This window comes from Panthera pardus, unplaced genomic scaffold (assembly GCF_024362965.1).
Source record: "Panthera pardus isolate Hobbes unplaced genomic scaffold, ASM2436296v1 HiC_scaffold_212, whole genome shotgun sequence".
NCBI classification, from domain to species: Eukaryota; Metazoa; Chordata; class Mammalia; order Carnivora; family Felidae; genus Panthera; species Panthera pardus.
Window position 1 is genome coordinate 110448 of NW_026526780.1, and position 25906 is coordinate 136353.

Consider the following 25906-nt stretch of genomic DNA (forward strand, 5'->3'; position numbering starts at 1 on the left):
TCATGCACCTTCTGTTTTGAAAGACTGTTTTGCTGAATTTGGAACGTTTCTGTGACAAGCTTTCTTTGTCATGTTTTGCTTTGTTGTGGGTTTTTTTTTTTTTGAGGGGTTTTGGTTTGTGTCTTGTTTTTTTGTTTTTCCAGCACATTCAGCTCTTTGGTTTTGACCTTCCCTGTTTTTATTCTTCATGGTTTCTGATGAGAACTTCTCTATTAATCATATTATTAGTTGTAATTAAATGTAATTAGTAGTTTTTTCCTTGCTGCTTTCAAGATCCCCTCTTTCTGTTTGTTTGCTTTTTATTTTATTTTTAATTGTGGTAAAAAAAGTAATAGAAAATTTACCATATTACCCATTTATATAAAAAATAAACTTTATTTCTGAGAGAAATTTTAGGGTCATATCAAAGCTGAGAGAAGGCACACAGGTTTCCTATATACCCCTACTGTCTACACATGCATAGACTCTCCCATTGTTAATATCTCCTACCTTAGGGTTACACTTGCTACAACTGATGAAAGTACATTGACACATCTTTATCACCGAAAGACTATAGTTTAAATTAAGGTTTACTCTTGATTATGTACATTTTATGAGATTGGAGAGATGTGTAAAGACTTTTATCATCCATTACATATTTATATAATATAGGCTCACTGCCCTAAAAATCCTCTGTCCTTCATCTATTATCAATCCTTCCCTTCTTGCTCAGCTCTGGCAACCACTGATCTTTTTACTGTTTCCATAGTTTTATTTTATTTTTTTTCCAGGACATCATATAGTTGGAATCACACAATGTCTCACATCTTATCCACTACACTTTAACAGTTTCATGCATCTTACCCAACTCTAAGCATACAGTTCATGAGTGCTAACTGTATTCACATCGTTGTCCAACAGATGTCTAGAACTTTCACCTTGCAAAACTGGAACTCCATACTCAATGGACATAATGAACTTCTCTACTTTCCCCTGAACCCTTAGCAATCACCATTCTACTTGCTGTTTCCATCAGTTTGACTGCTTTAGATACTTCCTAGAAGTGGAATCGTATTCTTGTGTGTGTGTGTGACTGGCTTATTTCACTCAGCATGATGTCCTGGAATTTCAACCATGTTGTAGCATGTGATAGGATTTCCTTCCTTTTTAAGGCTGAATAATAATATTACACTGCTCTCTGTATACTGTGGTTTTTTTTTTCTCCTTTCTTCCATCAGTGGACATTTGGGCTGCTTCTACTGGTTGACTTTTGTGAATAATGCTGCAGTGAGATGGGTGTGCAGGTATCTCTTTGAGATCTTGTTTTCAATTCTTTTAGAAAATTTCCTACACGTGGGATTGCTGATTCATAGGGCAATTCTATTCTTAATTTTTGGAGGGAGCTTTATACTGTTTTACATAATAGCTGACCAATTTGCTTTCCCAATGACAATGTGCCAGGGTCCTCTTTTTCCACCTCCTTTTTTCCTAAATAGTATCCATCCTAGTAAGTATGAGGTGATATCTCACTATGGTTTTGATTTGAATTTTTCTGACAATCAGTGATATTGAACACTTTTACATATGCTTTTTGACCATTTGTATATTTTCTAATGTCTATTTAATTCCTTTAACCATTTCTTTAAAAATTTTTTTTAATGTTTTATTTATTTTTGAGGCAGAGAGAGACAGAGCATGAACGGGGGAGGGGCAGAGAGAGAGGGAGACACAGAATCCGAAGCAGGCTCCAGGCTCTGAGCCATCAGCCCAGAGCCCGACGTGGGGCTCGAACTCACGGACTGTGAGATCCGTGACCTGAGCCGAAGTCGGACGCCCAACCGACTAAGCCACCCAGGCACCCCTACCCATTTCTTATTTGGGTTATTGGGTTTTTGTTTTTATTAGTGACATTGTATTCCTTATATATTTTGGATATAAATCTTTGTTTTGATATATGATTTGCAAGCATTTTTCCACTCTATCTTTCATTCTGTGGATCATGTCCTTTGATGCAAAGAAATGTTTTAATTTGATGTAGCCCATTTGTCTACAATGGTCTTTTCCTTTGTAGTCTGTGCTTTTGGTGTCATATCCAAGAAGTCATTGTCAAATAAAATTTTATGTACTTCCCCCATGTTTTCTCCAAGGAATTTGATAGTTTTAAATCTTATGTTTGTGTGTTTAGTCCATTTTTAAAAAAATTATTAAAAATTTTATTAAAATTTTTTTAATGTTTATTTATTTTTGAGAGAGAGAGAGTGTGAGCAGGGGAGGGGCAAAGAGAGAAGGAGACACAGAATCTGAAGCGGGCTCCAGGCTCTGAGCTGTCAGCACAGAGCCCTACATGGGGCTCAAATTCACAAACTGTGAGATCATGACCTGAGCTGAAGTCAGATGCTTAACCGATTGAGCCAAGCAGGTGCTTTGTGTTTAGCCCGATTTTTTAAAAAAGTTTATTTATTTATTTTGTGTGTGTGGGAGAGAGAGTGCACACAAAATTGGGGGAGGGGCAGACAGAGAGGGAGAGAGAATCCCAAGCAGGCTCTTGCACTGTCAGTGTGGAGCCCGATGTGGGTTCGAACTCATGAACTACGAGATCATGACCAGAGCTGGGGTCAGATGCTTAAACTGACTGAGCCACCCAGGTGTCCCGATGTTTAGTCCATGTTGAATGAACTTTGATGGGGCATAAACCTAAGCATCCACCTTCATTCTTTTGTGTGTGGGTAGTCAGTTTCCTGGCACCATGTGTGAACGATACTACCCTTTCCATATTGAATGGTCTTCTCACCCTTATCAAAAATGATTAGCCTGACTACACATGGGTTTGTGTCTGGATGTATTTTTAAGTTATTGTTTCCATGGGGGATTAAGGGCCTGGGGCTTCCTATTGTTTTGTGTTGCTGGTGTCATTCCCCCTCTAATCTGAACACAGATCAGATCTGGATCTAATCTGTGGATTTTGTGGTAGATAATGTGGTTTAAGTCTGCTGGAGGTGGGAGATATGCCACCCATTCCCTGATTTTCACACTGACTTAAGTCACCTCATAATCCACCCTGTTCCCTCGGGCTTATTTTTTTGTCTGTGTTCGCAAGTGACACTTAATGGTCACTTAATGGTCATTCCATTATCATGTCGTGAGATGTGGGTTTCTTGTGCTCATTCTGTTAGTAGTTTGCTGAGCCACTGGGTTCCACAAATATTTTTAAAATGCTATTTAAGAAGTTATTCTTTCACTGTGTGTTAATATTGCTTTTCTGTTTGTTTGTTTGTTTGTTTGTTTGTTTTCTTCTGCTTTTATCTGCCTTTGATTTTATTCAGACCCATGCTGGTTTTCTGATTATTGAAGATCTCTGAACTCTGTTATTTTTTCTCTCTCATTCTATGGGATGAATAAATTCTGTTACCCCTTCTTCAGTTTCATCAAGTTTTTCTTTTGCATCTCCAATTTTCTATAGAGCCAATTGAGTGAAATTTTCATTTCAGGTATTTATAAACTCAGAATTTCTCTGTGTTTTTTTCACATAGTTTCATTTTTCTACTGATATTTCCTAGTTGTTATGTTGCTGCCATATTTTCATTTAATTATTTGAACATAGTTTCCTTTATAACTTACAAATATTCATAAATGTTACTTTAAAATACTTTTTTTTTTCAGTAATTCTAACATCTTTCCCAGGAAAAGTTTCTATTGACTTTAGTATGGAAGACATTTTCTGTTTCTTTGCACGTTTTAAATTTTTTTTAGGTACACATTTATGATAATGTAGTTTAGTAAACATGCATTGTATTTCATTTTTCTTAGATTTCTTATTTTTGGAGCTTGCATAGCTTTTACTGCAAAATCAGTTTTTCCTAATTCTTATCGTTTGTTTGTTTGTTTATTTGTAGCCTATTTTCCTAGGGATTGCCCTTGTGATTTTGCAGCTTAGATGTCAACCACTAATTTTTTAAAGGTTGTGTTCAAATATTGCAAATCAGTAAGGCTTCCACCCTCTTCCATGTGATGGATGTGCAGGTGTATGTGTATGTGTGTGGGGAGGGGTGGGGAGTGTGTGTGGGAGGGGAGTGCTCATAACTTTACTGTCAATTCTCAAGTCTCAGCTTTCGCTTTTATCTGGGTCTCCTCTACATGTGGGCGCATTTTCCCCATCAGCTAAAAGTGTGTAGAGAGCTAATATCATCTCTTCTGTTGTACTTTTCCCTTCAATATCTTCCCATTTTACTTACTGGGGGCCTTGAGCTCAGATAAAGGAAAGTGTGAGTTTCCCTCATTCATTATCAAGCAAACTCACCACTTTGAGCTGAAAAAGCAATGGTTATTTCATCCCCTTCCCCACTCTTACTCATGTCTGCCCTTGAGGCAACTGCACCATGATTTTTTCAGTCTTCCCAAATTGTAAATAGTACAATTCTTTAAAAAAAATTTTTTTTTAGTGTTTATTTTTAAGAGACAGAGCTTGAGTGGGGAAGGGTCAGAGGGAGATACAGAATCTGAAACAGGCTCCAGGCTCTGAGCTGTCAGCACAGAGCTCAACGCGGGGCTTGAGCTCATGAACCGTGAGATTGTGACCTGAGACGAAGTCAGACGCTCAACCCACTGAGTCACCCGGGTGCCCCATAAATAGTACAATTCTTTTTTTTTTTATTAAATTGTTTTTAATGTTTATTTATTTTTGAGAGGGTGAGAGAGAGGCAGAGCATGAGCAGGGGAGGGGCAGAGAGAGGGAGACACAGAACAAGAAGCAGGCTCCAGGCTCAGAGCTGTCAGCACAGAGCCTGACGCGGGGCTCGAACTCATGGACCGGGAGAACATGACCTGGGCTGAAGCCGGATGCTCAACTGACTGAGCCACCCAGGCGCCCCAATAGTACAATTCTTTTTGATCACTGCACTAGGGTGGGTAGGTGGAGAGGCATGGGAGCAGTCCTAGGCAAGAAGATTACAAAGGTACTTCTTACTTGAATCTCTAGGAGTTTTTAAAATAATAAATATTTCACAAGTTATTATTATTAACCTCAGGACAATTGTCAGAACCCCAAATTATTATCCATGGCAGTGTGTCTTCTTCACTTAGTCCTACTAAGATATCTTTACAATGGGTTCAGTGCATAGCACTGTATTACAATTTGAAAGATTCTATAAAGTCACAAAGAATGAGCTTGACTTGTTACTACAAACTTCACATGAGTATAAGAGCTTTGATGTAACTTCTAATAAAATTTGTTCTCTCATAGCATATGTTGGACTTCTTCATTCGTTCTTCATGGTGTAGAGTCTCCCAGACAAGAAATAATAGTTCATGGCTGTGGCCCAAAGGCTTAACTTTCCTTTCCAAACCGTAAGTTTCTTCACAACTCCTTTATTTTACGCCTCAAAGAATTTGTCATAGGAAAAAAAAAAAAAAAAGCTTTAATGGAACAACTTTATTTATTTATTTATTTATTTATTTATTTATTTATTTATTTTTAACACAGAGAAAGACAGAGCGTGAACAGGGGAGGGTCAGAGGGAGGGAGACACAGAATCTGAAGCAGGCTCCAGGCTCCCAGCTGTCAGCACAGAGCCCGACGGGGGGCTCGAACTCACGGAGTGTGAGATCATGACCTGAGCTGAAGTCGGATGCTTAACCGACTGAGCCACCCAGGCGCCCCTTAATGGAACAACTTTAGAAACACCATTGTTGAAGTGTTTCCATAGAAAAATAATATGGAAAATATTCAGATTTAGATACGTAACTCTTAGTCCAAATGGATTGCATGTTCATTAAGATTTAAAATTATGTATTACCAAGATTAATTAGATATTATTTTCTATATTTCAGGTTGTCAGTATCTTCAGAATGGGACCACAATTGTACATTTTTATACGTTCAGGCCAAAAAAATTTTAACTGAATCCTGCTTAGAAATAAAAACATATATTTGTAAGCACAAGGCACTTCAACCTACCTAAATCTGATATAATGCTGCTTCACCATCTATAAAGAACATATTTCTCATTTCTTCAAGCCATATGATTATTTTCTTAGAGTTATTTTTTTAAGATTTTATTTTTTACAACAGTTTTGGGTTCACAGCAAAATTAAGAGAATCGTACAGAGATTTCCCATAACCCTCCAGTATGCACATATGCATGCCGTCTCCCATCATCAACATCACTCATTAGAATGCTTTACTTGTTACCAAGGATTCATCTTCATTGATATATCATAATCACCCAAGGTCCAAAGAGTACCTGAGGTTTTACCCTTAGGGTTGTAGAATTATTTTTAAATCTTTATATTAACATAAAAAATATATACTCAGGAACATATCATCTATTTCTTAAACTTTTGTTATTTATTAAAATAAATTACATATACATTATAAATGATAATATCAAGCATTGTTATGATAAAGCCCTTGGTAGGGTGAAAAAGCCCACTCATATTTCCAAATTAATTGATTTGTTCTAGCCCTAAAGGGGCTGCATGTGAAGGCTGAACGACCCAGAGTGGCAAGGTTATCAGTCAGTGTTGAGGCAGGAGACAGAAACCAGGAGAAGTTTGATATAAAGAATTATTAACTATATGGGAAAGCCTAGCATGAGGGGATGAAACAAAGTTATAAGAATACCTTAGGCTTAAAGGAAAGTACCGAAAGGAGGGATCACTGGGAAGCCAGGTCCGCTCTCTGAAGATGGGATTTAGATGTCATCGAGGACAATGTGGGTGCACACAGCTTCATGGCCGACATGCTCACTGGATTGACCTGGGGCAGAGTAGCTCCACGGTCCCCTGGCTGAACTTGGTGAGGAAGGATCTCGGTCTGAGACTGGCAGGCAGGAAGAACCCCCTGCCAGAGTGTTAGCAGGTAGAGGCTGGAAGAGGAAACTTTAACTGGCACTGGCCACAGACACTCGTGGAGGCTGAATACACAGGACTTCCTGCAAACAGGCAGCTGGCAACTGAGCCATAGTGGCCAAAGGAGAGAAAACACCAAGGAACCAGGAAGAAGAGCCCTTTCTGCTGCAGTGTCTCTCGATGGCCTTTTACCAACAGAAGTCAACCTCCTGTGAGATGGCAAGAGAGAAAATTGATAGGATCTTGCACCGTTATCTGAGAAAAGAGCACTGAGGGATAGATTTGGAGCTGAGAGTACTAAATTGATAACCAAGCACTCAGGGTATCATGCAACAATCCCAGGGTTGCCGTCTAAGAGCCTTTCAGATCTGCCCACTTCCTCAGAGAATGGAACCAAGCTGTACCTTCTGAATCCGTTTTAGTGCAGCACTAATCAAAGATTAGGTTCATTTTTGGGGAGAGGTTGCTTTTTCAATGAATAATAACCAGTGTCCTTTGGTACTTCTTCTTGTCTACTGTTTTCCTCACCAGGATTTCAGATATTTTGGAAGGTATCTTGTTTTATTAAATTATCTGTGTCCTCACTCTATCGTTCTGTGTCAGCAAATTTAAAAATATACTTTGGCAGGGGCACCTGGGTGGCTCAATCAGTTGAATGTCCAACTTCGGCTCAGGTCATGATCTCACAGTTCGTGAGTTTGAGCCCCGCGTCGGGCTCTGTGCTGACAGCACAGAGCCCACTTTGGATCCTCTGTCCCCCTCTCTCTGCCCTTGCTTTGTTTCCACTCTCCCAGTAAATAAATAAATAAATAAATAAATAAATAAATAAATAAATACTTTGGCATGAAAAATAAAATAGTAAATGATGAAGAAAACAAGAATTAAAAATGGACAGATATTTGTGTGGGTAAAACAGCTAATTATTGCCATATCACAGGACAAACTTTAGTAATTTGATAGTGATTCAGAGATTTTTCTACTGTAATTCAGTGACAAGAGGAAGAGAGATAAAACTCAAAGTCGCAAAATAAATTCGCATTTCATATGCTTTGATCTCTTGAATACAGACATATTCTTTATATTTATTTCCCATGTTCATACAGAGGAAATAGATGGATATTCAAAGTTAATTTCATATAATATGTAAGTGGCAGATGTACTAATTGCTAAACTTGTGTTACAAACAACCCAAATTTCATTGGCATCTAAAAATAAGCCTTTATGTCTCGTTCACCCATTTGTGGTTTGGCTGCGTTTTAGTTGATGAGCTTGGGTTGCATGGACTTGACTGCAAACCACAGATGCAGCTCAGATCCTTTTGTATTGTTTATTCTTAGAACAGTGGGCTATGTGGTATACGACCTTTTAAAGCAGAGATTAGCAGCTGTCAGAGGGGCCAGCAGAAATGTGCTTCTTACTGCCTGCACTCTGAGCTCAGAAGGTATCACTTTCCCACTCACAATATATTATGAAAACAAGTCCTATGGTCAAACCTGTCATTAATTGTCTGCAAAGTATACTGTTTTCAAAGTGGTCAGTTAGAGGAAATGTAAGTTCACTGAAAAATAACCCAATTTACCATAATAACCATAGGAATACTTTTCTCATTGTGTTTCACGAGATAGATATCTTTGTTTGTAAAAAAATAAACATGAGAAATACACACACACACACACAAATAGAACGTTCCTAACTTCCATCTAGATTTTTCTTTCCTCTGTACCAAAAATTCTTGTAAGATGGTTTTGTATAACGGGAAACATCAGCAGGCAGATGTTTTCACCAGGGGCCTTGATCAACTTACAAATGTGGAATAAGCAGTAAGGTGTAAAGTTTAAAAACATCAGCAATGAAACCAGGTCATTTCAATGTAATTCTGAATGCACACTCTTAGTTCTATGAGTCAGAAAACTGATCTGTCTCGCTTGCCTCTCCCATAAAATATGATGCAAATAGTATCTTATTCATAGAGTTGCTTGAAGATTATTTGAAAAGTACCTTTTGACACCTAAGTATTCACTAAATCTTGGTCATTTTCACTTAAAAACTTGATGCTTCAGTTCCATCACCTGTGATATGGTAACTGTATATGTAGCCAACGCCAAGGGCTGAGGAATAAATTACATAATGCCTAAATATCCTTAAAATATAGCCAAGCCACAATAGGTTCTTCCTATATGTGATCTCTTTATATTTTGCTCTTCCAAATAGTTCATACAGGCCGATTTCTAAGAAAACCCAAGCTCTAAAACTGTCTTCTTCCTTCCACTCATCCAAAGCTCTATTGTTACAATATATTTGTTTAGCTGGGTATTAGAAATATAATCTGACTTAGGAGTTTGATCATATATATCGAAGATATTTTCAGTTTAAAAATGGTTTTTGAGAAGGGCACCTGGGTGTCTCAGCCGGTTGGGCGTCCGGCTTCAGCACAGGTCGTGATCTCATGGTTCGTGAATTTGAGGCCCGCGTCAGGCTCTGTGCTGACAGCTCAGAGCCCGGAGCCTGCTTCGGATTCTGTGTCTCCCTCTTTCTCTGCCCCTTCCCTGCTTGTGCTGTGTCTCTCTTTCTCTCAAAAGTAAATAATAAAACATCAAAGAAATGGTTTTTGAGAAATTTCATACACATCATCTATGGACACTAAATGAGTAATTTGGGGGGGACATGTGTTTCCATTTTTGAAATCAGGTTGCATTTCCTGTTCTGTCTCATTGGCCAAAAGCCCAGTCTCCTCACCCACTACCAACACCTCACACTGTCTCGTTGGGAATTGAAGAAATTTTGAAAAGCATTGTCAAGGCTTGGCGAGCAAACCTGTTCAGCTGCTAGATTTGGGGAACCTACAGGGGCTCAGGGAAAGAAGAGGCTCAAGTGCCCTTTTCCTTTCAATGTTGGAGTATCCCATCCACACCTACGCATCTCTTACCATGGAGAATGGAGAAAAGTAAGAGAGGAGCTGCTTAATGTATTTCTGATGTAGAACCCCTCCCAATTTTCTCCCCAAATACATATCTAAATACATGCATAATAAGATGCCCAAAGTTTTATATGTACCCATAATAAGCCAAGAGAATTACTCGGTAAAGTGAGCTTGGGTTAGGGGGTCCACCGAAACCCCTGGGGAAGAGGTCAACTGCACTGGCTTACAGTCAGACCTGTCCTCCTAAAGATGTCCCTGAGGGTGCGGGGGGGGGGTGGCGTGTAAGGGTGCTAGCCTCTACTGGAGATGCTGGATTGCTGTCTGAAGTTTGGCCATGCTGGTGGGTGGGGGAAAAAGGCATCACCCAGCTCTGTCATCCCCGGCTAGCGGAGCCACTGTTCAGACAGCCCTCATGGGCAAGCAAACCATCTCCCCTCCCATGTCCCAGGCTTCTGTCAGATCCCTGCCCTCGACCCTTCTGTGCCCAGTCCTTCCACACACTGTGGTGCCACAGTTCTCCTGTGTTTTATCTTTGGTGTATGACTGGGGTTCAAAACTCCAGATCTTAAAGGATGCGGCAGGGCATAGAACCCATTCCCCTCCTCCAGGGGAGAACCTCACAGCACTGCCCCTGGCGCCAGTCTGTCCCCGAAAAGCAGTTGCATGGCTGGGCAGGCGCCTGGAGTTTATGGTGAGGCACAGGAAAAAAGGTGCGATCACTTCACCTGTCCTTTTCCTGTACCTCTGTGCCCTGCTGTTGAATGTCCACTCAAAGGCACCAGCTGGGTCTTTTATCCTTGGAGAGGATAAATCTCCCCGTGCAACCCAAGGGATGGCCACCCCACCCTGTCCACGGTACATTCCATTCCGGGCCTCCTTTTCTTCTACCCAGGAGCAATGCCACCCCCCGGCCCCGACTCTACTCCGGCAAATGGCACAGACTTCCAAAAACTCAAAATTTCAGCTTAACTCTTCGCAAAAACTTGGAAGAGTCAGTTCCTCATAATTCTCCTACCAGTGGTTTGGGGAGAGTGCTTTTCTTACATGAACCCAATGCATTGCTCTCTCCCTCCTTCTTTCTTAATCCTCTCTGCGTAAAGGGCTCTGACCCTCTGCAGCAATGCTGATTTTCTCTCTCCCCAGTTCCCCTGCTCCGTGTACCTGCCACATTCTCTACCTTGAATTATGCAGCTTGTTCTCTTATCGATTGCCTTGTGATCAATTTCCGAGGCGTTCAGAGTGATTTGATGTTGATCTAGCTGTGCTTGAGGCATGAGACAAGCCTAAGGTCCCCCCCCTACTACTATGGTATTTTTAACTCTGAAAAATACCATATCTATCCATTCATGAGATCATGGGCATTTGGGCTCTTTCTATAATTTGGCTATTGGAGATCATGCTGCCTGAGTAAGGTATTTCTGGTTGACAGGTTTTTGGGTTTTTTTCTTTCCCTTTGCTCACTTTATTTTTAAAAAAATTTTTTTTAACCTTTATTTATTTTTGAGACAGAGAGAGACAGAGCATGAACGGGGGAGGGGCAGAGAGAGAGGGAGACACAGAATCAGAAGCAGGCCCCGGGCTCTGAGCCATCAGCCCAGAGCCCGACACGGGGCTCGAACTCACGGACCGCGAGATCGTGACCTGGGCTCAAGTCGGCCACTTAACTGACTGAGCCACCCAGGCGCCCCTCTTTGCTCACTTTGAAAATATCATCCCGGGGCACCTGGGTGGCTAAGTTGGTTAGGCGTCTGACTTCAGCTCAGGTCATGATCTCACGGTTCGTGAGTTGGAGCCCTGCATCAGGCTCTGTGCTGACAGCTCAGAGATTGGAGCCTGCTTCAGATTCTGTCTCCTTCTCTCTCGGCCCCTCTCCCACTCTCACTCTGTCTCTCTGTCTCTCTCTCTCTCTCAATAATAGATCAATATTAAAAAATTGAAAAAAAATAGCATCCCATTCTCTCTTGTCTTAATCGTGGGAAGAAGATCTTGCTGAGAGGATCCTTTTTGGTGTCTGATGTGACACGCTGACCTCAGAGGCCTCAAAGCAGTGTTGGAGCTGTCGTCCAAGATTAGGCACCGATGGACCTACCATTGTGCCTGGGTCATGGCGCACAAGTTCATTTGCTGTGGCTGGGGCACTGGGGTCTAGGATAGAGACATGGGCAGATACGTTATGCAAACTGAACCAGGGTCTCAAGGGCACACAACTGTGGCTCTGGTTGGTGAAGGGAATATAACAGAGACACAGACCCTAGAATGACAAGTTTCAGCAGGGGCTTAGGCAGGAGAAGCAGAGTTAGAAGTGGCATATGCTGGGGAGGGTGAGGCAAAGTTTCAACTCTGTCCCAAGCAGCAGTCACAAGATAGCAGCACCGTGATCCAGTGGTAGTTTCTTAAAACCACGTCTCATGACCCAGGGACCTGGGTGCGGAGCTTTAGCAGCCCAGCCCCCAGTGACAGTTCAGGCTGGGACCTGGGAGCTGAAAGTGTGTCTTGGGATGGAGCAGTACAGCACCAGCAATGAGGTTTCAGAACCCTGATATGGGACCTAAGCGATGGGGCTGTAGGCAGTGGTAGGTTGGCCATAGTGATGATGGGTCAGAGCCTTCAGCTGCCATAGATGGAGTGAAGGGTCCAGGCAGCAGCAACCTGGTGCAAGCCATGGCAGTTCAGAGTCTAGGCTTCAAGTAGGGGTGGGGTTCAGAGCAGCAGGAGCGCCCTTTACAACGAAGACCCAGCGTCATGACATGGAACCCAGTGGGTGGGGCTTACGGAAGTAGCCGCAGGTACCCATACTGAGAGCCAAAGCATTCTTGGAACCTGGGGACGGGGCTCAAGACCGCACAAGCTTTCCCACTAATGTTGAGACGGAGCCCCAACCTGGGACCGGGAGTGGAAGAACTCAGACGCAGCTCTAGTCTTCTATCTGGCGAGGTGCTATGGCACCCAGTCCCCAAATGCCTCAACTGGTGCCCCTGAAGGCAAGTCTCACCAGTGCAACAGCTCCAGCCTCTGGGAGTAGCTGCAGAGGGGGCTCTCTGGGCTGCTCCATCAAGTGGGATCAGTATCAGTGGGGGACCTCTGTTGCAAAAACTGCAGATGGCCACAAAGCTAAACCTTGCTGGGTTCTCTTGCCCCCCTAATCTCCATGAGGTGACTTCCCCTGAGGGGATTCCTCCTGGTGCCAAGCGGCTCCCAACTAGCTGGCTGGGTGGTGCGGTCAAAATGCTTCCTTTACGTTCCGAGGAGCCACCCTGAATTTTCGAGTTCTGCCCAGTTTTTGCTGCTCTTTGTTGTGCAGAGCTTTCCCTGAACCTTCTGAAGTGGTTTCGTTACTGTTCTTACTGTTTTCTGTAGGGCAGATGAGCGTTGGTACCTCCTAGCCTTTCATCTTGTGGATGGGACTCTTTACTCATATATCATGAAGTGGTTGCCATCTACTTCAAATTAATTCGGACAAAGTACATTAAATGAGGGGTACCTGGGCAGTTCAGTCGGTTAAACGTCTGCCTTGGGCTCAGGTCATGATCTCACAGTTTGTGAATTGGAGCCCGGCATCTGGGTCTCTGCCGTCACCGCAGAGCCTGCTTCAGATCCTTTGTCCCCATCTCTCTCTGCCCCCTCCCCCGCTCACACTTGCTCTCTAAATAAATAAATAAATAACACGTAAAAATACATTAAGCACAAACATTGCAATTTGTCCTCCCCCTGTTACAGCTATGCCTCAGCTTTCCAACCGTTTGCATTATGTCACTTTGCTTTTATGAAAGACCTGGATTAGTACCTTTTTTTTTTTTTTTTTTTTTTTTTTTTTGGTGAACAACAGAAATGGGAAGAGGGGTTTTGCTTTTCTGAAAAAAGAGATGACAAGTGAAAAATGTATTTAGTGCTGGTTTTGCTGTTATAGAGGCAGCTCACACCCTAAGCAGTGAGTCTGGTCCTGTCAGACCAGCTACTCGGCATCTCACTGTCAAGGGTAGCTTTAAACTGTGGTTTTCAGCGTCTGTACTTCATCTCAATTTATTTTGTGCATCCATTAGCAAGATATTTCTTAAGGTATCCAAAAAAAAAAAAAAAAAATGAGAGGTTGTTTTTTGGGTCAGGGAATGCTCAACAACTCTTCCATAGAAGTTAATGGTAATTGTTTCTTTAATTTACATCATTTCAGCTTAGGAAAGAGTTCATAGAAACACTCAGAGCAGGAAACCTGTCCTTCTAACAATGTTGTACTGAACCCTGGTTTCTGAACACCAATTATGCATATCTTTATGTTCTCTACACTCACGATTTCACATTGGAGACTTGAAATGAACCATTCGTGATGATTTCGCACCACAAAAATTGACAAATACAAAAAAAAGAGTTTTCTTTTCCCTCCCGTGTGCCCCTATACTAGCATAAGATTGTATAGTATAATCCAACCATACGGTGTTATAATGATGATTTTAAATAACATCATTTCATAGATCACTTACAAGAGGAAAATACACTGATTTAAAATTTTTTTTTTAATGTTTATTTATTTTTGAGACAGAGAGAGACAAAGCATGAACGGGGGAGGGTCAGAGAGAGGGAGACACAGAATCCGAAACAGGCTCCAGTCTCTGAGCTGTCAGCACAGAGCCCGACGCCGGGCTCAAACCCACAGACCGTGAGATCATGACCTGAGCTGAAGTCGGCTGCTTAACCGACTGAGCCACCCAGGAGCCCCAATACACAGATTTTAAAATTTACTGACATATTTATCATTCTGGCGATCGTTATTACTTCTTGTGGAAATGAGTTAACTCTAGCATCGTTTACTTTTAGATTGAAGAACATTTTTGGATGGTGGGTCTACTAAGAAGAAATTCTGTTAGGTGTTGTGTTTGATGTGGGGTCTTTATGCACCTTCTTGTTTGAAAGACTGTTTTGCTGAATTTATAATTCTGGTTTGGCATGTCTTTTTTGGTTTTTTTGTTTGTTTTGTTCTGGGTTTTGTGTGTTTGTTTGGGGGAGCTGATTTGTTTGTTTTTGTTTTTGTTTTTACAGTACTTTCAGCTCTGTGGCTAAATACTTTTTTCTTTCTTTCTTTTTTTTTGCTTGTTTCAAGTTTTTGTTTAAAATAACTTATGGTGTGATACTGGTTTCAGGAATAGAATTCAGTGATTCATCACTTAACATACAACACCCAGTGCTCATCACAACAAGTGCAGTACTTTCAGCTCTGATTTTGACCTTCACTGTCCTTTATTCTTCATTGTGTCTGGTGAAAACTCATCTGTTAATCATATTATTATTTTTCTAAGCGTAATGAGTAGTTTTCTCTTGCTTTTGTCAAGATCACCTCTTTTTGTTTGTCTTTTACTTTATTTTTTAAGTTGTGGCAAAAACAAAACCCACATAACATAAAATTTACCACATTACCCATGTGAAAAAAAATAGACTACTTTCTTAGAGCAGTTTTAGGTTCACAGCAGAACTCAGACAAAGCACAGAGATTTCCTGTGTTCCCCTACTGTCTAAGTGTCTATGCACGAGTCGTGGATGGAGTCTCTCACTGTCATTATCTCTCAGTGTAGTGATTCATTTGCTACAATTGATAACCGTATGTTGACAAATCTCTATCATCCAAAGACCATAGTTTACATTAAGGTTTACTATTAATATTGTGAATTTGATGATTTTTCAGAAATATGTAATGACATGTATTAACCATTATGGAGTTATATAGCATAGTTTCGCTGTCTTGAAAATCCTCTGTGCTCCATCTAGCCATCCTTCCTTCTCCCTAAACCTTGTCAACCACTGATCCTATTTCCTGTCTCCATAGTTGTGTTTTTTCCAGACTGTTGTAGTGGGAATCATAAACTATCTCACATCTTACAGAACACTTACTATATCATGTGTCTCAACTGACTTTCAGCGCACAGTTTAGAGAGCTAACTATATTCAGTCGTTGCCTAACAGATCTCTAGAACTTTTTCACCTTATAAAATTAGAAATACATACTCACTGAACAATTATTACCCTTCACCACTTTCCCCTCAGCCCTGAGCGATCACCATTCTACTTTCTGTATCTGTAAGTTTGGCTACTTTCAATAGTGGAATCATACACTTCTATTTTATTGATTGATTGATTGATTGATTGCATGTGTGTGCCTGCCTTATTTCACTTAGAACAATGCCCTGGCATTTCATACACGTTGTAGCAGGTGATAGGATCTCCTTCCTTTTTAAGCCTGAATAATATGTTGTTATGTGTGTACTATGCTTTCTTTCTCCATCCATCCATTAGCAGGCAGTAGGCTGCTTCTATCACTTGGCTCTTGTGAATAATGCTTCCTTGAGCATGGGTGTGCAGATATCTCTTTAAAATCTTGCTTTTAATGTTTTTTATATATTTTCCTATAGGTGGAACTAGTGATTCACATGGTAATTCAATTTTTAATTTTTTGAAGAAGGTTCATACAGTTTTTCATATGGCTGATCAATTTACATTCCCAACGACAGCGTGCAAAGATCTTCTATTTCCACCTCCTCACCGACACTTTCTTTTTTTTTTTTTTTAATAGTATCCATCCTCATGAGTATGAAGTAATATCGCCTTGTGGTTTTGCTTTGTGTTTCTCTGGTAGTTAGTGATGTTGAGTACGTTTTCATATGGTTTAGCGCCATTTATATATTTTCTTTGGAAAAAGTATTCTATACTTTTGCCCATTTTTCCATTGGGTTATTTGGTTTTTGTTGTTGTTACTGGCTTATAGGATTCCTTATATATTTTGGATACTGTATATATGTATGTTTGTATGTATGTTTGTATTTATTTCCAGTTAATTAACATACAGTATAATATTAGTTTCAGTAGAAGAATTTTGTGATTCATCACTTACATACAACATCCAGTGGTCATCACAAGTGCCCTTCTTAATACCCATCACCCATTTAACCCATCCCCCTGCCCACCACCCCTCCAGCAATCCTTAGTCTGTTCTCTAAAGTTAAGAGTCTGTTTGATGGTCTTCTCCACCCCCCCCCCCCGCAATGTTTATCTGTTTTGTTACTTAAATTCCACATATGAATGAAATCATGTGGTATTTATATTTCCGATTGACATATTTTGCTTAGCATAGTACACTCTAGTTCCATCCATGTCATTGTAAATGGCAAGATTTCATTCATGTTGGTTGTTGAGTAATATTCCATTTTATATACATACCACATCTTCTTTGCCTATTTGTCAGTTGATGGATATTTGAACTCTTTCCCTAATTAGGCCATTGTTGATAGTGCCGCTATAAACATTGAAGTGCACGTACCCCTTCAAATCAGTATTTTTTTAATTATTTGGATAAATACCTACTAGTGTAATTGCTGGGTTGTAAGGTAGTTCTATTTTTAACTTTCTGCTGTTTTCCAGAGTGGATGCACCAGTTTGCATTCCCACCAACAGTTTAAGACGGTTCCCCTTTCTCTGCATCCTTGCCAACATCTACTGATTTCTGTATTGCTAATTTTAGCCATTCTGACAGATGTGAGATCATATCTCATTGGAATTTTGATTTGTATTTTCCTAATTATAAGTTCCATTGTGCACCTTTTAATACGTCTGTTAGTCATTTGTGTGTCTCCTTTGGAAAAATGTCTATTCATGTCTTCTGCTTGTTTCTTCACTAGATTATTTGTTTTTCGGGTGTTGAGTTTGATGAGTTCTTTATAGATTTTGAATACTAATCCTTTATCAGAGATGTCATTTTCAACTATCTCTCCCATTCCAAAAGCTGCCTGTTAATTTTGTTGGTTACTCCCTTCACTGTACAGAAGAAGCCTTTATCTTGATGAAGTCTCAGTAATTCATTTTTGCTTTTGTTTCCCTTGCCTGCAGAGATGTGTCTAGCAAGAATTTGTTGTGGCCTTAGTCAACAAGGTTGCTGCCTGTGTTCTTCTATAGAATTTTTATGGTTTTCTGTCTCACACTTAGGACACGAATCCATTTTGAATTTGTTTTTGTTTATGGTGTAAGAAAGTGGTCCAGTTTCATTCTTCTGCATGTTGCTGTCCAGTTTTCCCAATACCACTGGTGGAAAAGGTTGTCTTTTTTTCATTGGGTAGTCTTCCCTGCTTTGAAGAAGTTGATCATATAGTGATGGGTCGATTTCTGGGTTTTCTGTTCTGTTCCATTGATTTATGTGCCTGTTTTTATGCCAGTCCATACTGTCTTGATCACTACAGCTTTATAATATAACTTCAAGTCCAAAATTGTTATGTCTCTAGCTTTGCTTTGCCTTTTCAAGATTGTTTTTATGATTAGAGGTCTTTGTGGTCCCCCACAAATTTTAGGGTTGTTTGTCCTATTTCTGTGAAAAATTCTGATGGTATTTTGATAGGAATTACATTAAATCTGTAGATTACTTTGGCTTGGGTACTATAGAGATTTTAATATTTCTTTTTCCGATTCATAAGCATGGAATGTTTATCCATTTTTTTGGGGGAGGGTGTCATCTTCAATTTCTTTCATATGTGTTCTATAGTTTTCAGAGTAGAGACCTTTTACCTTTTTGGTTAAGTTTATTCCTAGTTATTTTATTGTTTTGGGTGCAATTGTAAATGGGATCTATTTCTTCAGTTTTCTTTCTGCTGCTTCATTACTGGTGTATAAAAATGCAACAGATTTCTGTAGGGTGATTTTGTCTCCTGCTACTTTGCTGAATACATGTATCAGTTCTAGCAGTTTTTTGGTGCAGTCCTTCTGAGTTTCTACCTACAGTGTCATGATGTCGGCCAATAGTGAAGGTTTGACTTCTTCCTTGCTGACTTGGATGTCTTCTATTTCTTTTTGTTGTCTGAATTCTGAGTTAGGACTTTTCAGTACCATGTTAAACGACAATCGTGAGAGTGAACATACCTGTCTTGCACCTGGCCACAGAGTAAAAGCTGCCAGTTTTTCCCATTGAGGATGATATTAGTTATGGTTCTTTCATACAGAGCCTTAATGATGTTAAGGTATGCTCCCTCTACAGCTATTTGTGAGGTCTTTTATTGAGAATGGCTAGTATACTTTGTCGAATGCTTTTTCTGCATCTATTGAGAGAATCCTAAGGTTCTCATCCTTACTTTTATTAACGTGGTGTATCACGTGATGGATTTGAAACCACCCTTACAGCCCAGGAATAAATGTTGATTGTGGTGAGTGATTATTTTAATGTACTGTTGGATTCAATTTTCCAGTATTTTGATGAGAATTTTTTGCATTCATGTTCGTCAGGGATATTGACCTGTAATTCGCTTTTTTAGCGCCGTCTTTGTCGGGTTTTGGAATCATGGTAATCTTGGCCTTGTAGAATGACTTTGGAAGCTCTCCTTCCGTGTATATTCTTTGGAACAGCTTGAGAAGAATAGGTAGGTATTAACTCTTCTTTAAATGTTTGGCAGAATTTCCTTGGGAAGCCATCTGTCCCTGAGCTTTTGTTTATTGTGACATTTTTTTAATACTAATTTAATATCTTTGCTGGTTATGGATGTGTTCAAATTTTCTATTTCTTCCTGTTTCAGTTTTGGTAGTTTATATTTCTAGGAATGTATCCATTTCTTTAAGATTGCCCAATTTGTTGGCATATAGCTTTTCATAATATTCTTTTATAATTATTTGTATTTCTGTGGTGATGGTTGCTGCTGGAAGCCGAGCTATCCCAACCTGAGTGGCAGTGCCCCGGCTGTGGACGGATTGGTGACTGCAGGGCGGGCCACTGACAGTGAAGCTTCTTGTACTCCCGTTTTTAGGTAATTTGGCCTTAAGTACTTGGGGTATTGTCTTTTGGGGAATTGCCCTCGACAGGCCCCCTGGGAAAAGAACCATTAGGGAAGAAAATAAGGTTCCGCAAAAAATTGTGCGGCCTTACGTTTAGCCCTTGCCATCCTCTATGGAGACTCCTCTACTTACAGGAAGGATAGCTTCATACCTTTGCCAGCAAAGATGGCCTGTAAAAGAGACACATATGGATTTGAAAGCCTCACTCCAGCAACTAAGGAGTGTATCTCTGGACACAGGTGACTTCAACCCCTAGGCCCACCTGGCCCCCCAGAGGCATTCCAGATGATGACTGAACCTAGTCGGTTAAGGTACAGAATGGTTCATTGGTTCCTAGGTGCATTGTCCCTCTGAGAACGTGTGAGGCATGGGTTTCTAAGGCTTTTTCGGCCCCTTCCTGGCACCTCGGACAGAGGCAAACACATTGTTCTTTTGGCCTCATGTGGTTAAGAGGTCATGTCCCTGTAACTGTTCCACTTGAGGTGTTGAGACATGGAGGGCCTTTCACGAGAACAGCAAAGCAAATGCTTTGTAGATTATGGATACACGCAGATGCATCATGGGATAATGTAAGAAATTAATCAATAATCCAAAGGTATGCGGGAACATTAGAGGAAAATCGCCATGTTATTTCTTGAAGGTTGTTTACACATAGGAACATTTTAAAAATTAGGTAATGTTAGAAAAACATAGATGACATATGTTACAAGGAAATCACTAGCATATGTAATGCCACGTTTGCTGCAATAAATTGGCCAGTTCAACACGCTGCTGTTGTCTGTGTCCATTTTTATTTTAGTTTTAGTTTTTTATTTTCTAGTTTTTTATTTTAGTTTTCTTTTCTTTTCACTGATGCCATTCTTCCTTCCAGAACCCCTGGTGGCTGGAACTGGCCTCCAGCAAGTTGCGATCTTTCCTCTCTCATTTATGATTTTGTTTACTTTGGCCCTTTCTCTTTTCTTTTTAATAAGTCTGGTTAGGGGTTTATCCAGTTTATTAATCCTTTCTTATAACGAGCTCCTGGTTTCATTGGTCTGTTCTACAGTTTGTTTGTTTGTTTGCTTGCTTGCTTGTTTTTTTCTATATCCTGTTTCTGTTCTAATCTTTATTATTTCCCTTCTTCTGCTTGCTTTAGGCTTCATTTGTCGTTCTTTTTCTAGCTCATTTAGATTAAGGTTAGGTTATTTGAGATTTTTCTTGCCCCGATGTTTCTTGCCCCTGAAGTAGACTTGTATTGCTCTATACTTCCCTATTATGCCTGTTTTCATTGTGTCTCAAAGGCTTTTGGACTGCCATGTTTTCATTGTCATTCGTTTCCATGTATATTTTTATTTATCCTTAATATCTGGGTTGACCCATTCATTCTTTAGTAGGATATTCTTTCACCTCCATCTATTTGTGATCTTTCTAAATTTTTCTAGTGATTAGTTTCAAGTGTCATAGGGTTGTGGTCTGAAAATATGCATGGTGTGGTCTTAATCTTTCTGTAGTGGTTGAGTCAGTACTCATATTACAATACAACCATACTGTAATCCAGTATGTGACCTCTTCTAGAGAATGTTCCATGTGCATTTGAATAGGATGCATATTCTTTTACTTTAGGATAAAATGTTCAGAATATATCCGTGAAGTTAATCTGATCCAGTGTGTCATCAAAGCCGTTGTTTCCTTGCTGATTTACTGCTTAGATCTGTTCATTGTTTTATGAGGTGTTAAAGTCCCCTGCTATTTTTGTATCATTAGCAATAAGTTCCTTCATGTTTGTTACTAGTTATTTTATATATTTGAGTGCTTCCATGTTTATGTGGGGCATCAATATTTACAATTGTTAGATCTTCTTTTTGGATAGACCTGTTTATTATGATATGGTGCTCTTCTCTCTTGTCTTTGGTTTAAAATCTAGTATGTCTGGTACAAGTATGGCTACTTTAGCTGTCTTTTGACATCCATTGGTATGGTAATTGGTTCTCCATCCCTGCACTTTTCATCTGCAGATGTCTTTAGCTCTAAAATGAGTCTCTTGGAGGCTCCAAGGTGGCTCAGTCAGTTGAACATCTAATTCTTGGTTTTAGCTCAGGTCACCATCTCACAGTTCATGAGATTGAGCCTCACATCCAGCTCTGCACCGACAGCATGAAGCCTTCTTGGGATTCTCTCTCTCTCTCTCTGCCATTTCTCTCTCTCTCTTGCTCTCTTTCTCTTTCTTTCTCAAAATAAATAAACATAAAATAAAATAAAATAAAATAAAATAAAATAAAATAAAATAACTAAAGTAAAATTCTCTTGTAGGCAGCATGGAGATGGGTCTTGGTTTTTGTATCCATTCTTCTACCCTGTGTCTTGTGATTGGAGAATTTAGTCCATTTACATTCCGAGTGATTATTGATAGATATGAAGTTAATGCCATTTTATTACCTGCTAAGTCATTGTGTCTGGAAATTTTTTCTGTTCCTTTCTAGTTTTGTCACTTTTGGTCTTTCTCTCCCACTCAAAGAGTCCCTTTTAATATTTCTTGGTGGGCTGATTTAGTGGTCACAAAATCCTTTAGTTTTTGTTTATCTGGGGAACTCTTCATTTCTTCTTCTTTTTTGAATTTTAGTTTTTAAAATGTACATCTGAATTAGTTAGCATATAGTGCAACAATGATTTTAAGAGTAGATTCCTTAATGCCCCTTACCCATTTAGCCCATCCCACCTCCCACAACCCCTCCAGTAACGCTGTTTGTTCTCCATATTTAAGAGTCTCTTATGTTTTGTCTCCCTCTCTGTTTTTACATTATTTTTGTTTCCCTTCCCTTATGTTCATCTGTTTTGTCTCTTAAAGTCCTCACATGAAGGAAGTCATATGATATTTGTCGTTCTCTGACTAATTTCGCTTAGCATAATACCCTCCATGGAACCGATTTCTGTGCTTTGATTTCATATCCTGCAACTTTGCTGAATTCATGAATCAGTTATACAAATTTTTTGGTGGAATATTTTGGGTTTTCCATATATAGTATCATGTCATCTGCGAAGAGTGAAAGTTTGACCTCCTCCTGACTGATTTGGATGCCTTTTATTTCTTTGTGTTGTCTGATTGCAGAGGCTAAGACTTCCAATACTATGGTGAATAACAGTGGTGAGAGTGGACATCCCTGTCTTGTTCCTGACCTTAGGGGGAATGCTCTCAGTTTTTCCCCATTGAGGATGATATTAGCGTTGGGTCGTTCATATATAGCTTTTATGATCTCGAGGTATGATCCTTCTATCCCTACTTTCTTGAGGGTTTTTTATCAAGAAAGGATGCTGTATTTTGTCAAATGCTTTCTCTGCATCTATTGAGAGGATCATGTGGTTCTTGTCCTTTTTTTTATTGATGTGATGAATCACATTAATTGTTTTGCAGATATTAAACCAGCCTTATATCCCCAGGTATAAATCCCAATTGGTCGTGGTGAATAATTTTTTTAATGTATTGTTGGAGTCGGTTGGCTAATATCTTGTGGAGGTTTTTTGCATTCATGTTCATCAGGGAAATTGGTGTATAGTTCTCCTTTTTAGTGGGGTCTCTGTCTCGTTTTGGAATCAATATAATTCTGGATTCATAGAAAGAGTTTGGAAATTTTCCTCCCATTTCTATTTTTTAGGAACAGCTTCAAAAGAATAGGTGTTAACTCTTCCTTAAATGTTTGGTAGAACTCTCCTGGAAAGCCATCTGGCCCTGGACTCTTGTTTTTTGGGAGATTTTTGATTACTAATTAAATTTCTTTATTGGTTATGGGTCTGTTCAAATTTTCTATTTCTTCCTGTTTCAGTTTTGGGAGTGTATATGTTTCTAGGAAATTGTCCATTTCTTCCAGATTGCCCATTTTATTGGCATATAATTGCTCACAATATTCTCTTATTATTGTTTTTATTTCTGCTGTGTTGGTTGTGACCTCTCCTCTTTTATTCTTGATTTTATTTATATGGGTCCTTTCCTTTATCTTTTTTTTTAAACTTTTTTTAGCAAAGGAAACAATCAGCAAAACTATAACGCAACTGATGGAATGGGAGAAGATATTTGCAAACGACATATCAGATAAAGGGTTAGTATCCAAAATGTATAGAGAACTTATCAAACTCAACAACCAAAAAACCAAATAATCCAGTGAAGAAATGGGCAAAAGACATGAATAGACACTTCTCCAAAGAAGACATCCAGATGGCCAACCGACACATGAAACAATGCTCAACATCACTCATCATCAGGGAAATACAGATCAAAACCACAATAAGATATCACCTCACACCTGTCAGAGTGGCTAACATTAACAACTCAGTCAACAACAGATGTTGGCAAGGATGCGGAGAAAGGGGATCTCTTTTGCATTGTTGGTGGGAATGCAAGCTGGTGTAGCCACTCTGAAAAACAGTATGGAGGTTCCTCAAAAATTAAAAATAGAATTATCCTATGACCCAGCAACTGTGTTACTAGGTATTTACCCAAGGCATCCAGGTATGCTGTTTCGAAGGGACACATGCATCTCCATGTTTATAGCAACACTATCAACAATAGCCAAAGTATGGAAAGAGCCCAAATGTCCATTGATGGATGAATGGATAAAGAAGATGAGGTATATATATATATATATATATATATATATATATATATATATACACACACAATGGAGTATTACTCGGCAATCAAAAGGAATGAAATCTTGTCATTTGCAACTATGTGGATGGAACTGGAGGGTATTATGCTAAGCGAAATTAGTCAGAGAAAGACAAGTATCATATGACTTCACTCTTGTGAGGACTTTAGGAGACAAAACAGATGAACATAAGGGAAGGGAAAAATAATATAAAAACATAGAGAGGGACAAAATACAAGAGACTTTTAAATATGGAGAACAAACAGAGGGTTACTGGAGGGGGTGTGGGAGGGGAGACGGGCTAAAAGGGTAAGGCGCATTAAGGAATCTACTCTTGAAATCGTTGTACTATATGCTAACTAATTTGGATGTAAATTAAAAAAAATAATGGGAAAAAAAGCAATTTTGGAACAAACTAAGTTGTTTCAGTATATTCATCTAAATAATTTATTTAAAATTTGACAACTAGCAATAGTAAACTCCTTCAGATATGAGACCATGGGATTCAGAATTATATTGCTGTTATAAATACATAGGAAACCTTCAAGTAAGTCAATTATTCAAACTTAATTTATTTCAATAAAAACAAAACTATAAATGTTTGTAGCTTTAGAAAAAGTGTCTTCCAGCATTTACAATGGGTTGGGGAGGTGAGATATCTATTTATATATATTTAAATCTTTCCATTATATGAAATAATAATGCAGGTCTGCTAGTAAGAAGTGAATTCAGGACAGAGTCACAGAGAAGTCAGGGATATAAAGATCCAAATGACAGTTTTCTCTGCCTAACCTTCTGAGAATATACATTAGGTTATGAACACAGTGAGCTTGTTTTCTGGATCCCAGAGTTAAACAGTACCCATTTCAGTACTAAATTCAGAGGAAGATGGCACCCTTTTAAAATTTACTGAGCAGGGGGCACCTGGGTGGCTCAGTCGGTTGAGCGTCCGACTTCAGCTCAGGTCACGATCTCACGGTCCGTGAGTTCGAGCCCCACGTCGGGCTCTGGGCTGACGGCTCGGAGCCCGGAGCCGGCTTCCGATTCTGTGTCTCCCTCTCTCTCTGCCCCTCCCCCGTTCATGCTCTGTCTCTCTCTGTCTCAAAAATAAATCAACGTTAAAAACATTTAAAATTTACTGAGCAGAAAATGTTTTCGTTGCAGGCACTCAGTTCCAAGGAGAAGGCAGGAAGGACTGAGTTGTGTTTGCCAAATCTCATGTAACAAATTTAGTAATGAAAATTTTGTCTTCTAGTAAATAAAGAATGTAAAGTTGGAGATAACAGACATTAGCTCTAAAAACTGTTGCTCTGCCTTCCATTTCATGATGGTCTTCCCATAATTACAAGCACTGGTTTGTTTTTGTTTTTGTTTTTGTTTTTGTTTTTGTTTGTTTTTTGTGCCTCTTACTAATGAAACGTTTAAAACTTTAACTTGTGGAGGCATCTGGGTGGCTCAGTCGGCTAAGCGACCGACTTCGGCTAAGGTCATGATCTCATGGTTGGTGAGTTCGAGCCCGGTGTTGGGCTCTGTGCTGACAGCTCAGAGCCTGGAGCCTGCTTCGGATTCTGTGTCTCCCCCTCTCTCTGTTCCTCCTCTGTTCACACCGTGTCTCTGTCTCTCAAAAATAAGTAAACATTGAAGAAAAATGTTTAAAAAATTAGCTTGTGCTCTCCCAAGTGCTCTGGTTGGATAAGAACAATAATCTGATCTGACAGGGGAAGTAAAGTAATTTTTAAAAGAGATGAATGTGA

General features: G+C 39.6%; 1 protein-coding gene across 1 annotated transcript in view; it reads left to right on the plus strand.

Annotated features, from left to right (window-relative positions):
• Positions 1-8485, plus strand: part of LOC109259095 (NKG2-A/NKG2-B type II integral membrane protein-like) — a 28764-nt gene extending 20279 nt beyond the window's left edge. The window contains exons 5-6 of the mRNA XM_019436437.2: positions 5219-5322; positions 5806-8485. Of these exons, the coding sequence (XP_019291982.2) occupies positions 5219-5322; positions 5806-5935 (234 nt within the window). The 3' untranslated portion in view covers positions 5936-8485. The remainder of the gene's footprint in view (positions 1-5218; positions 5323-5805) is intronic.
• The last annotated feature ends 17421 nt before the right edge of the window (positions 8486-25906 follow it).